The sequence below is a fragment of the Dromaius novaehollandiae genome, chromosome 5 (assembly GCF_036370855.1).
Source record: "Dromaius novaehollandiae isolate bDroNov1 chromosome 5, bDroNov1.hap1, whole genome shotgun sequence".
Taxonomy (NCBI): domain Eukaryota; kingdom Metazoa; phylum Chordata; class Aves; order Casuariiformes; family Dromaiidae; genus Dromaius; species Dromaius novaehollandiae.
Genome location: NC_088102.1, coordinates 10,083,345 through 10,095,615, shown reverse-complemented (window position 1 = coordinate 10,095,615; position 12,271 = coordinate 10,083,345). Strand labels below are relative to the sequence as shown.

The 12,271-nt window shown below is 37.5% G+C and overlaps 1 protein-coding gene across 2 annotated transcripts in view; it reads right to left on the bottom strand.

The window, feature by feature from the left end:
* Positions 1 to 12,271, bottom strand: part of JAG2 (jagged canonical Notch ligand 2) — a 72,080-nt gene that overhangs the window by 36,965 nt on the left and 22,844 nt on the right. For both annotated transcript variants that reach the window (XM_026114312.2, XM_064511975.1), the window contains exons 3-5: positions 7,951 to 8,005; positions 1,209 to 1,463; positions 34 to 94 (exon numbers count right to left, since the gene is read on the bottom strand). In XM_026114312.2, coding sequence (XP_025970097.2) covers positions 34 to 94; positions 1,209 to 1,463; positions 7,951 to 8,005 — 371 coding nt within the window. The remainder of the gene's footprint in view (positions 1 to 33; positions 95 to 1,208; positions 1,464 to 7,950; positions 8,006 to 12,271) is intronic.

Here is a 12,271-nt window from a genome sequence, read left to right as displayed (position 1 = left end):
CAAAAAAAAAAACATTAAAGCATGAAGACTTACTTGCATTCCCCAGGTGTACTGCAACCCCCATGGAGCAAATTACATCCTTGTTTACATACAGCTGTAAATAGAAAAAGGATTAGACTTCAGTCAGTCTAGGCAACTAGGTATCTGTTAGTACAACCACCACCTGAAATTCTTCAACTAGGACTTTTGTGGAGTAATCTGTATATTGCTTGCGCATAGCTAACTGTCTTCCAGCATGTTCCAATAGTCATAGCTTTTCTTATTAGCTGTTTTGCAAAACACAACCCCATCACACTGTTTATGAAAATAAGGTAACTTCTCATTGAAAAATACACGCTACTAAGTAAGTTGTCAGCAAGACTGTCAATAATGAAGTATTTCTCAGGCACAGTTATTTTTTAAACTGAAATCTCAAGCCTCAAAAGATCCAAGAGCTTGACTAAGCCCTAAAATATTTTCCCTTGTCATTAACAGGCTTTTTATTGAAGAGGAAAAGAAACTAAACAAAAACAAGAAACCCTCAATACAGAGAAGAATATCAAGTAATTTTAGTGTTAATTACTAACTGGGAGGCCAAAGACAAAATATAAAGATTTGATTGGAGATTACCAGTACATTGAAAAGAACACTGCACATGAAGTTCTGCTCGCATTAGTAGTTATCAAAAAGCTTTCAGCTCTGCATACATTAAAAAACTTTTCATTTTTAAGTAGTGTTACAAGGGCATTTCTACAGGATTAAAAAATATCTAGAGAATTACTGATATTATAACTGCTCAATAAAATCTTACACCAGTAGCCACAATACATCTTTTTGCTTTGAAGAAACATTGAATAAAGTTAATTAGTAGAAGGACGTTTCACTATTTCATATCCCAAATCTGTTGGTTATTCCCCACTGTGTTCATCAGAAACAATATTGTATTCTGCCCTGGGTTTCACTCTTAACAGAAGATGAGTTTGTTCTGTGTTGGCAGAGCATTTAGCTGTTTAAACATCGCTTTCCAGACTTGCTATAAGATGAAGTAACAATATAAAGAGTTCAGCTATAACTATACTTTGACAAAGCTTTGTGTCGAAAGGAAGATATCTATATGTGTTAAAATTAAATTTGGTGCTACAGCACCAACACTACAGAAATACTGACAGCAGTGTTATAGCTGTTATATTAATACCAGAGCTAATCTAAAATGAAGCAAACAATACTACCTTGTTTACATTCTTCTCCCATCCAACCTTCCATGCAGGCTTTGTTTCCATTTTGGTCACACGTATAGTGACCAACAAAGTCATCTCGAGGGCCACAAAATTTATTGCACAGAGCGCTGTAGTAATTTTCATCACATTTCACTCTTATTTGTACTTCGAAATGGGCGACAGGGCCATTAAAGTGTAGTGTCTTCCATCGATCTTCTGGGTTGATCATGCCAGCATATGCCACTCGTTCAATTAACAAGTCTTCACCTTTTTTTTTTTTTTAAAAAAAAGAAAGAAGAGTAATTTCAACAGGTTTTGGTACTAAGTTTGATACCATGCAAGAACATGTCAATTCAAATCAAAAGCACTCAACTGGTTAAGAGGAAAACATAGTAAAGAAAATGTTAAGATGATAAAGATCTACTGTATAACTGAATTTTCCTCTGCCTTGCGCAGTTCATTACAGGAAGGCCAATTTAAAAGTGTCCCAAAGGAAATATGAAAAAAAACCCTGGAACATAATCCATAGGAAATAGCTTATTTTTCAAGGCAGCCAAATGTACCACACCCATATGCTGACAACCAACAGATTTATCTTGATCCGAGGCTCTTTTTACCTCCTTTTTGTTCTTGTAAAATTGCGAAATCTGCATAATCTAGTAAAAATATTAGTATAGGAGTTCTCTGGTGCAAGTATACTTTAGAAATAAAGCAAAAAGCACACAGTTAAACTCAGTTAATTTGTTGCAAAATTATTATGCAATAGTAAATGCTCAAATAGGCTTAGTACGTAAACCAGCCTATTCACCATTTTCTCACCGTCTCTAAAGTTAAAGGCAAGACATCTTTAGATAAAATAGTTGATCCAACACTTGTATTTTGTCTGAGAGGAAATATACTAAATAACAAGGGAGCACAGGACTGTCCAGGACCCATTCCCAGCTCTCTATTCTGCTTATCCTTACCCCCAGTGGAACTACTGCTAACTACAATCACTGCTGCCGTTTACTCTATACGGACCTTTCTGCCTTGACCTCACAGAAAGAAGCAGCACAGCTACTGGCAGACTCAGTTGAAACCCAGTGTACACAGAGTATTTACTTAGCAGTCACAGGAGACGAAAGGATTCCAGGATACAAGATTACAGAAGTGACAACATAAAACATTGTCGGTTTTGTGAATATCCATTTTTGTATTTGTATGCATTTTATTCTTGATACAGAAGCTTCAGTACTAGGAGAGCAGAGACAACTATAGTCATCACAATGGGATTACGCAAGTACTTGAATAAGCTTTAAGAATAAGCAAAGCACAGCAATTGTAAGGGTCGACAGTGAGTGATCTCAGTGATAAGAATTCTCAAATGAGAATTCTCAAGCCATTATTCAAACATTGTAACATCCTACTGAAAGTGCTCTTCCAGGTGACTCTGCAAGCTGCAGCTGGAACTCCAAGTGCTATTTAGGGCAACAAGAGGGTACAGAAATTCCAATTGCATGCATTATTTCATACCCATTTAAGAAATGGCTATCATATTGCCAACTAAGAGCTTCAGCATCCACTTTCTTTAGATACTAACCATTCTTAAAAATGCCTGTTGAAAGAAACAAAGCACCAAAGACTTGCACACAGCAAGGGGGTGCAGTGCTGGTGAGATAAAGTCTCAACTTCAGATTACTAATAATAAAATATAGGCCAAACTGGTAGGAAACAATACTAGATTATCATAACAGATTTCTGCAAGTATACTGTATGTATTTACTTTCTAGATCTCATTGATCTAACAGTTTCGGAAGATACAACTGAAAACAGTGACATTTCATATCTAGGAAAGTTAGAGACAGCACAGAGGTAGGCTGTGCATCTGCTACCAAAGCTGCACCTCCTTCAGTATATAAAAGTATTCAAGTGACCATTTTCAGTCATTCCAACATCAAAGGAAAATGAAAGCTATAGAAATATTGTGGGTTCTGCAGCATATTTCATTTCTTAACATCGTATTTCAACTTTGCTGCTACTGTAAAAGTGTTTTTCTCTCAAAATTAAAGAATACTGAACAAAAAAGGGTGTGCTTTAATTAAGCATTGAAAGGCTCTCCACTCACTAATATTAAAGAACTCAAAGTATTTCTCTGCTTAATATTAAGTGGTAATATCTATGCAGAGGCTGCAATTTATGCTTGTGTTATGAAAACTAGTCTAGGCAATTTATGGCTAGACATACGCATTAAAAAGTCTCTACTCCTGTTCTTTAACCCCTAACACTTGTGTTAACTTCTGTCATCCAGCAGCACGCTGTCAGTAGCACAAGTAGACAATCTGAAAACTAGAGAAACCTGCTTGCATTTCATTAACTAAACAGGATACCGATCATATCACCAGACACCTTTAAGAGCTTCATCATTAGAATCAAGATCCTTTTATGATCTGATTTTAACTCTACTGATTATTGACCTGAAAATCTTGGTGAAAAACTAATGGAAAAAATGCTGAATCATGGGATGGTCAAGGAAATTGAACAAATGACAAATGTGCATTATAGAACCATTTTCCAGATACAAGCAACACAGGCTCATGAAAAAGGCTATGACGGTCACTACTATACACCCCCAGAAGGGTTTCCTCAAAGTGCATCAGATCAGCTGAAGAACAAGTTCTGAGATTAAAGGAGTGGGTTATATAATAGAAGTCTTATCAAACATCAAGGCTAATGTAGATTCATCAGGCCCAGTTAAACAACAGGAATAAGCACTACAGCTATTGCAAATATACTCATGCAGAACAGTTATCTTGATACCTAAGGTGGAGAAGGAAGGAAATAAACCAGCAGTTATTGCTCAAACTTTATCTTGACAAACTCCTCTGGAAAGGATGTATATCAATTCTTCAGAGCTCTTCCTCTAGCTTGTGTCAGTAAAAGTAGGAGTTAATTGCCTAAATAAGCAAGATGAGTTTACCCTGAACCACAAAAGGCACCAGAAATATCAAGTCTCAGCCATCTAGTTTCCAATACTAGATTCTTAATACCAGCTTTAGGATTAGAATAAAAGATTCTGCTTTACTTCAAGTTTAGTCCCAAATACAAGGTTCATCCTCCAGAGATCTCTAATTGTAGTGAGGAACATGTTTGTCAAGGTTCCTCCTTCCTCCCCCACAATGTCAAAGTGTTCAAAATAATCACTCTCTCTTGCATTCAACTCTTGATGAGACAAATTTGCTCCCTGCATCTGCTTTACCATCAAAATTCACCTTTGCATCTCTCACAATGGTACTTTTAGCACTCAATAAAGGCAATGAGCAAGACGACTGAATTCATCTAATAATTGGTAATAAATAAAAAAAGGCAGCACAAGGTACCTTTTTTCTTTCCTTCCTTCAGAAGCTATAAGGCTTCTTTGCCCTGATTATTAAGAAGTTTTCTATCAGCCTCTCCAGAAATGCAGAAAGTAGATAATGGCTAAGCATTTCTTAAGTTAAGCTTCCCAACACATCTTATCTTTGTGAGAGGAATTCGCATCTGAAGAGTTTTAACTGTAAGTCTGCATCCAGGAGCTATGACTGTACTTATTCAAATAAGTACACCATTCATCAGCTCGCTAAGTTTTAGCAGAGGTCAGACCTTCATAAAAAGCTTTTTACAGGGCAATACAAAAGGCGATGCTGATAGCTATCTGCAAGGTGACACACACAGCAGCATATGAACTTCATGTCCAAGTAGATAGCAGGTGCCTATCTCAGGAAGTACACCATATTTAACATCTTTCAAGCAACCATCTTAAGGCCATAAGGAGAGATTAGTCTCCTGCAGACTAACTTGAAAGAAGGCAGTGATTACAGCATCCCTGCAGCAGACAAATAGCCAAAGGGAAAGTTTCCTTATACATGAAAATACCAGCTTGCTTCCTAATGGCAGCATTGGGTGAGACAGTGCCAAGACCTCTGCTATATGACTAAAAGTCTGCCAAGTCAAATGACTTACCTGGAAAGTAGTACAAACTATTGTGTCAGATGACAGAACAGGCCCTTCACAGTGATTTTATATCTAAGCCAGTCTCCTTTCCCCCTCCTCCACCCTCACAAAACAAACAACTAGTAACATTATACTGCACAAGCTTCCCTTCAAGCTGATGGCTCAGTTGTGTGTCCTGCCAACTGTGCTGCAGAGGAGGGAGAAAGCACACAAGGAGTTTAAAAGTCAGTCTTAAACCCCCTCTTACTTTTTGTACTTTGAGACAAATACAGGAGAAATTTGACACTGTTCTTAAGAGATAGGTACTTCACTGATCTGCTCTGAGACCTATTACCTTGCTTTCAGTGCGTGCAAGGAAGAAAATAGGATGCTAGCACACAGAGATGAGATTCGCAACTGTTCTAAAACCTCCAGGTTGCTCACTGGAAATCCCACTTTTTTCCCCCCCCTTTCTCCCCACCTGCTTTAGTTCATGTTTAGTATATGTTTAGTACTGCTTTAGTATATGTTTAGTACTGAAGTCCAAAAGTGACCAGAGAACTTGCATGTATTTTGTACCTCACTCACTCCCATTAAAGGAAAGCAAAACCTGATTTTGGAACCAGTTAATCAGTTTATAAACAGACTTGGGCAACTACTTTGATTAAACTCTTGATTAAACTCTTTTACAGTGGCAACAGCAGCAAGATACATGTAACCTGAGCCAGAAATCAACTTAGTGTTCAGTATATGCTGGGGAGTTCAGCTTTCCACAGCTATTCTCTTCACTGCTCGAAGATGTGGGTAGTGTCTTCTCCTCTGAAAAAGATGTCATATAATCCTTTTCCTACTCTGACATACTCATTTCTCGTTTGGCACGGGACTGAGTTCAGCACTCCTTGAAGAAGCACAATGAAGAGTCCTTGCATCTTGTCAAAGATTCACATGGAAAAAACCTATTGCAGGCCTCCCTGTCAAGAATATGCTAAAAAACAAAACAAACCACCCCCCCACCCCCCCACACACACCCCCAAGCACCCACATAACAGATTACAATCCGAGACTGATACAGACTTCTTTAGTTCATGGAAACTGTTAATTGAGGGACACAGCCCACTGGGCTTCCAAAAAGCATTATTTTTTTATCATGTTGTCCTGAAGTTCAGGAAAAAGAGCCCTACATCAACACAAGTAAGATTACTCTAACAAAACAGTTTTTAAAAACCTAAAAAGCACAGGAAAAAGCTTCACACAAACCTGAACTGATTCTTCCCTTGTCAAGCTTATTTAAAAAGAAATTTGGATTTTAAAGCTATAAATTTGCAAGAGGATTTCACAGATTCTAGGATGTAAGCATAGCAAATTAGAACAGAATTGTAGCATCAAGTAGTTTATTAAAAACAAAACTGAGCAGTCAAATGCACAGACATCTCCTTTTTTGCAGGATAAGCTCTTCAGCTTCAGCCCTTTCTACTCCATCGCATTGCTGGAAGTCTCCAATCTACTCCTATACTTAGCTAAACTTATTCAGGATTCAGGTTTACTCTGCTCACTATAAAAGATCTTATTTTGAATACTATGTCCAGGTTTGGGAACTGCCATTCAAGGCAGCTGTGGACCAATTGGAAGGTTTGCAGTAACATGAATTACCGGAGGTGTGAAGAAAACATCTATCAGAAAAGACTTAAAGAACTGTTGAAAACAAGACAAGAGAAGCTTAACTCTAACAGAGGAAGGGCTGAAGGACAAACTACAAATGCATCGCTGCTTTGTCTATTACTGGAAACAAGAGTATGTTAGGCAAATCTGTCAGAAAAGATGCAAGTAAGATTGATCCCAATTTTCAAAGAAGGATCTTGAAGCTCTAATACAGCCTTAATGTTCTGTGAAATATTTTAGCGTTGCCACTTTTTTTCCTGCTTGATGCATCTTGATAACGATGGTCAGTGAGGTAGTGAAGAGACAGGAAATGGAAGCTATAAGTTTAAAAAAAACATGATTTGGGACATAAACCTTCACTACCTTAATGCCCAGTTATCATCCTCTAAACTGATCCCAGGTGAAATTAAATAATCCTTTGTTAGCAACAACCAAAGGCTGAAGTTTACTTAACATCAAAGCCAAGCACTGATTATGTTGAGAAACCAGTTTGTAAACCATTACCAAAGAGTATGTTCAAGTCCTACATTATCAACAATATGGCAACCAACACCTTCATATGATTTTAAAGTATTTATACTGTATCCTTGCTTTTCCTTCAGAACATTTATAGCTCTGCTCTGATACAGAGCATTAGTATCTAGACAACAAGCATGAGATATTTTTCAGTACTAGAGAAGAAACAATTGAAGAAGGAATCTTACCATTGTTTACAATACTTTCACAATAAAAACAAACATGGTTTCTTTATGGGGAGTAAGAACACTTATTACAATTATCCCAGAAACCAGCTATAGGTAAACTAAAGAAAGTTTCAAGTGCAATTCTACAGCACAGACAACATTCCCTCAGCAAAAGCATAGTGCTCAAGGTAAGTTTTAAAGAACTTTTAAACCTAATTATTAAAAGTCACATATTAAAATTTTTCCACTTGCTATTGTCCATTCTTTCACCTATCAATAATAATTTATCACATTTCCTAATCCAATACTCCCTGCTTGGATTTGTACATGCCCTTTACTAGCAAGCTTGCATTCAGATTGATTTGGTAGGCTGTCCAATTTCATTAGGATATCATTGTTCTTCTTAAACTGCGTACATATAACACAGAAAAAGTGAAATCTGCAAGTTCTACATAAATACTCACCAGCTTTTGTATCGTTATCCCAATCCCATGCTTCTATTATTAACGTGAATGATCTCTGAAAAGAAACAAGACACCAATTAACAATAAAAATCTACTGTTACAGACACTTGAAACAAGCAGATATTGCTGGTACAAGAAAGCCAACTCAAAGCAGTTTAAGACTTCACTTCTTTGCTATCATGTGAAAGCCCTTGAAGGCATCTTCTCAAAGGCATGAGGTATAAAGCATTAAAAATTGTGCGATAAAGCAGACCAACAGCAAACGAAAAGCATGTCGCCCCCACCCCTCCCCTTCACAAAGGGCTGAGTTGTTATTATTCTCCCACACGCATTTCTCAGCTTTGCTTAACCACAGAAGTTTTTTATTCAAAATTTTTACTGTATTTTTGAAGTGAAAGGTTCTGAACTGTGAGAAATAGGGTATTTAAGATTTAAAGAATAATTAAAAAAAACACAAAGCCGTCTTTCAGGAAGTCTACACAACAGATCAGTTTAGACATAAGATTTTCTAGTAAACAACAAAAAATTCCCCCCTGTATCCAGTAACAGTTTAGACTTCTTCTCACAAAAGGAGAGATGTCAAGAACAGACCTGAAAAAGTTAAGGCAGAAACAGATACTTTTTAAAGAACGCATGCTTAGTTTTATCTTTTACCTGAAGGCAAAGGAAAAGCATGACTTCAGACAGTTTTGAAATGATTTGGAGAAAACATGAAGGCTTTACTTCACTAAAACCTATAAAAAACCTTGCATCAGGCAGCTTTGTTGGTTTACGACAGTATGTAGGATAGATGTTGACATTCAAATAGAAAGCTTCTTCAGGAAAAAAAAGTTACCTTATGCATAGATGTGATGTTTAGCTATTTTAAGTTCAACAGAAGTAGCTGTCAAGCACTTCAGCTTTAGTATTTTCCAACTTATCCAAGTCAAAATTGAGATTCTCACATACATTTAAAACCAAGAACAAAAAAAACCAAGAACCAAAACAGTTATTGTAGCATTATCCTCAAACCCTGCTATGTACATCCTAACGCTTAGAGGCAAGCCACACCAAAACCTGAAGCTCATTAAACAATGCAGAACCAAGCCCTAGTGCATGCAGAATTCACAGGCTAGCAAACTGTGGAGTCACAGGGACCTGGAGAAGTTCAGTGAAGAACTGAAGAGCACCCTCTTAGGAACAGCATTCTGTAGAAATCCAGCTATTTCTGGTAGGGTATTTAGGACTATTTTGTCATGTCAAGAGATGTACGCTTTTATTTTGTGATAGCTTGTGCTTTGTACACACCCCCGACACAGAAGTTCACAACACCAACATCTCCCTACTTTACAACCAAAGGAGGAGAAAGCAGAAAAAACCCACCGCACCACACAGCACCTCAAGTAGAAGTGTTCTTTGTTTGAAGTCCTTCACGACTACAGCAAAGCATCAGAATCTATTCAGAAATGCACTTGTGTGCGCTTGTTTTTCCATTGCATAGTTACATTAGCATATAAACCATAAACAATAGCACTGAAAAATGCGTTTCTTCTGTACTTTCAGCTTAAGACATTTAGATTAAGACTTTTTCCCGACATTGAAAAACAGGTAAAGATTTAGTGGTAAATAGTTACGTCACACTTGAGCTAAAGGGAAAAAAAACAAAGCAGCAGCTCAATAGTGACTAAACTGGGCAGAAGCATACTTAAGCTAGAACTGCCTTTGGAAAAGGCCAACTAATAAGAAAGATCAGTCGAGAAGAGAGTGCTCTGCTTTTGAGATATGTCAACATAGCACAGTTCAAAATATACATTTGTTTAAACAAATGGTATAGGAGCATTTCAGTAGCTTCACATTCCGCTCACCTCTTCCCCCCAAATTTGAGCATCTTGGGAAGCTGGATAGGATCCTACTATATTCTGAAAACACTACCTGGTGCCTCTCTTCTCAACTGCTACTTGAATAATAGTGAATAGTATCAGAAAAGAAGTACAGCTGTTCGGTATTACCCCAACTTTGCCTTCTGGCAATTGCAAGTCTGTCTATTTCGGGGGCTAAATTAGAGAAATTATTCCATGCAGAATTTTGTGAACTGGTGCATGATCAAAGTTCCATTAATTCACCTCCCTGCTTTTTACAGCTAATCTTGTAACATCTCCCTCAGATTTTTTCCTGTGTTCTACTCATTTGTATTAGAAGTACAAAAGAGTGATCAAGTGCTTCCAGATGTCCACTTATTCATTTTATATAAAGTGCTAGTCATCCCTACTGCAAATTGGCCATTGTATCTGATTGCCTACAAATTCTAAGGCAGTAAAAATGAAGGTGGACTGACTGTCAAGCAACAGACTAGACAACTGTGCCTTCTCTTCAATCAACTAGAAAGCAGATTTGTATCTGCCTAGAATGGTAGGAAGCTTGTGTGTGTAAAGGGACCTCCACACAACAGTGTTTCAGCATGTATGCACTTTAAGGTGTGAGTGGAGATAGGAGGCATTCTATTGATCTTAAGATGCTAAAAAAATGGAATCCTAAAGCTTAAGTGGCAAATCTGAACATCTAAACTGGCATACGCTTTGAAGTTGAATAAAATATTCTACCACCCCTTACAGAAACTTAATACTACATTACAAGTAACTATGATTCTGGCGCACAACTCTTCTTCCAATATGCAGAACAACTGAAGTTCTGGCATATACAGCAAATTACGCAGCCAAATAATTGACCTCTGCATTCCCCACAGCTTGTGCTGCCTCCTGGTGGCTGGCAAGGCATGGACGCGACTCTACAAGATGAACATTGTACAAGCCTGTTTCCAAATATTTGCTTTTAGCCTTCCACTGGTGACAGCAGCTACCCGTCTGTGTATAAAGCCTAGAGAGAGCATACATGCTAAAGACAATACCCAGACTATTAAATTCTTTCACTTGCTAGCATCCCACATTCTCAGTTTCCCCATATCCAGTTCCAGACTAATAGGCTTATAATGCAGGCACCTGGCTATTCATACGTGAACATGAAGTGTTAATTTTAGGAGGGTTTCTTGTTACACTTGTAAGACATTGGTGATGTTATTCAAGTCGTAATAAAACCGTATTGATGATAGTCAAACACACATCTACTTGAAAAAGTGATTTCAGCTAGGACAGTTCTCACTTACACGACTTCTGCTTTCTACTGAGTTATATAAGTCACGCTTTAAAGATCCTGAATGGACATAAGCATGTTAAGAATGCATCCAGGAAGTTAATCGACCCAGATGGCTATTCTATCTGCAGAGGTGACGGACAAAAAAGAATTACCAACCCAGCTTGCGCTCTCTTCCTCACCACCAGCTAGGCGGTCTGCGGTAGGGCAATGGATTGTCATGTTACAATTATTACACCTCAAAACAGGAAGCAGCTCCCTATCTTCCAGTTCAAGAAGCTCTTGTTTCTCAAAGAGCCAAGTTTCATATTAGACCTGTTTTAAAATGAAATACAAAACTCAAAAGAACTAAAACAAGCTGAAAATCTTCAAAGATGCATCCAGACCTTTACAGTTACGACTCATCTATCAAAAACATTTGTTAGTGGAAATTTCAATAGCCATATATACTCCATACTGTAATCCTAATGCCTGATAAGCAGAGTAAGAGCTATAGGCTGAGTAAGACCCAAGGATATAAGTTTTTCAGAGTACTTTTACTTTAAACAATGACATGCCATTTTATAAAAGCTCTACCTTGGTTTGCATCACTGATACCTGTACTCTTCTGTAAGAATTCTAGCATGGACTGTCTAGCAGAACTTCAGTCGCCATCAGCTGCAAGAAGTTCTTCCATAGCACAAGATGCTTATACCAGACAATGCCTTTCTTTCCTATATCGTGCTTCCAGAAAAGCATTACAGAATTTGTAGTAACATTGCTCTTTCCAGACTCTAAGCTCTAGAGTTATACATTAAACTCATGTCAGCCAGCAGGGTAAATTTGGCTCTTCTGAACATAATCAATAGGTATAGGTTAGCCTAAGATATACTTAGGATGAAAAGTTTCTACAAAGGCTACTGATCTAGTCACATTAGATTTTTTGCCAAATTTATGCAAGAACATGAACATTAGTTTTCTAATAAGGATGCTAAAAATGCTGCAAATTCATAAGTATTTTAGGTATAATATACACAAACCACCACCCCTGGTTCTTTTCTAACATACATACAGCTCGTATTAGAGACCGATACGTGACACTTAGAGCGGGACAAACATTTAAGTTGCTTTTTATATATTAAAAACAAAAGCTTTGCTAAGTAGTAGTTATTGTTCATTTCAACCAAAAGTAGCTGTTAGAAGACATTTTAAAAGT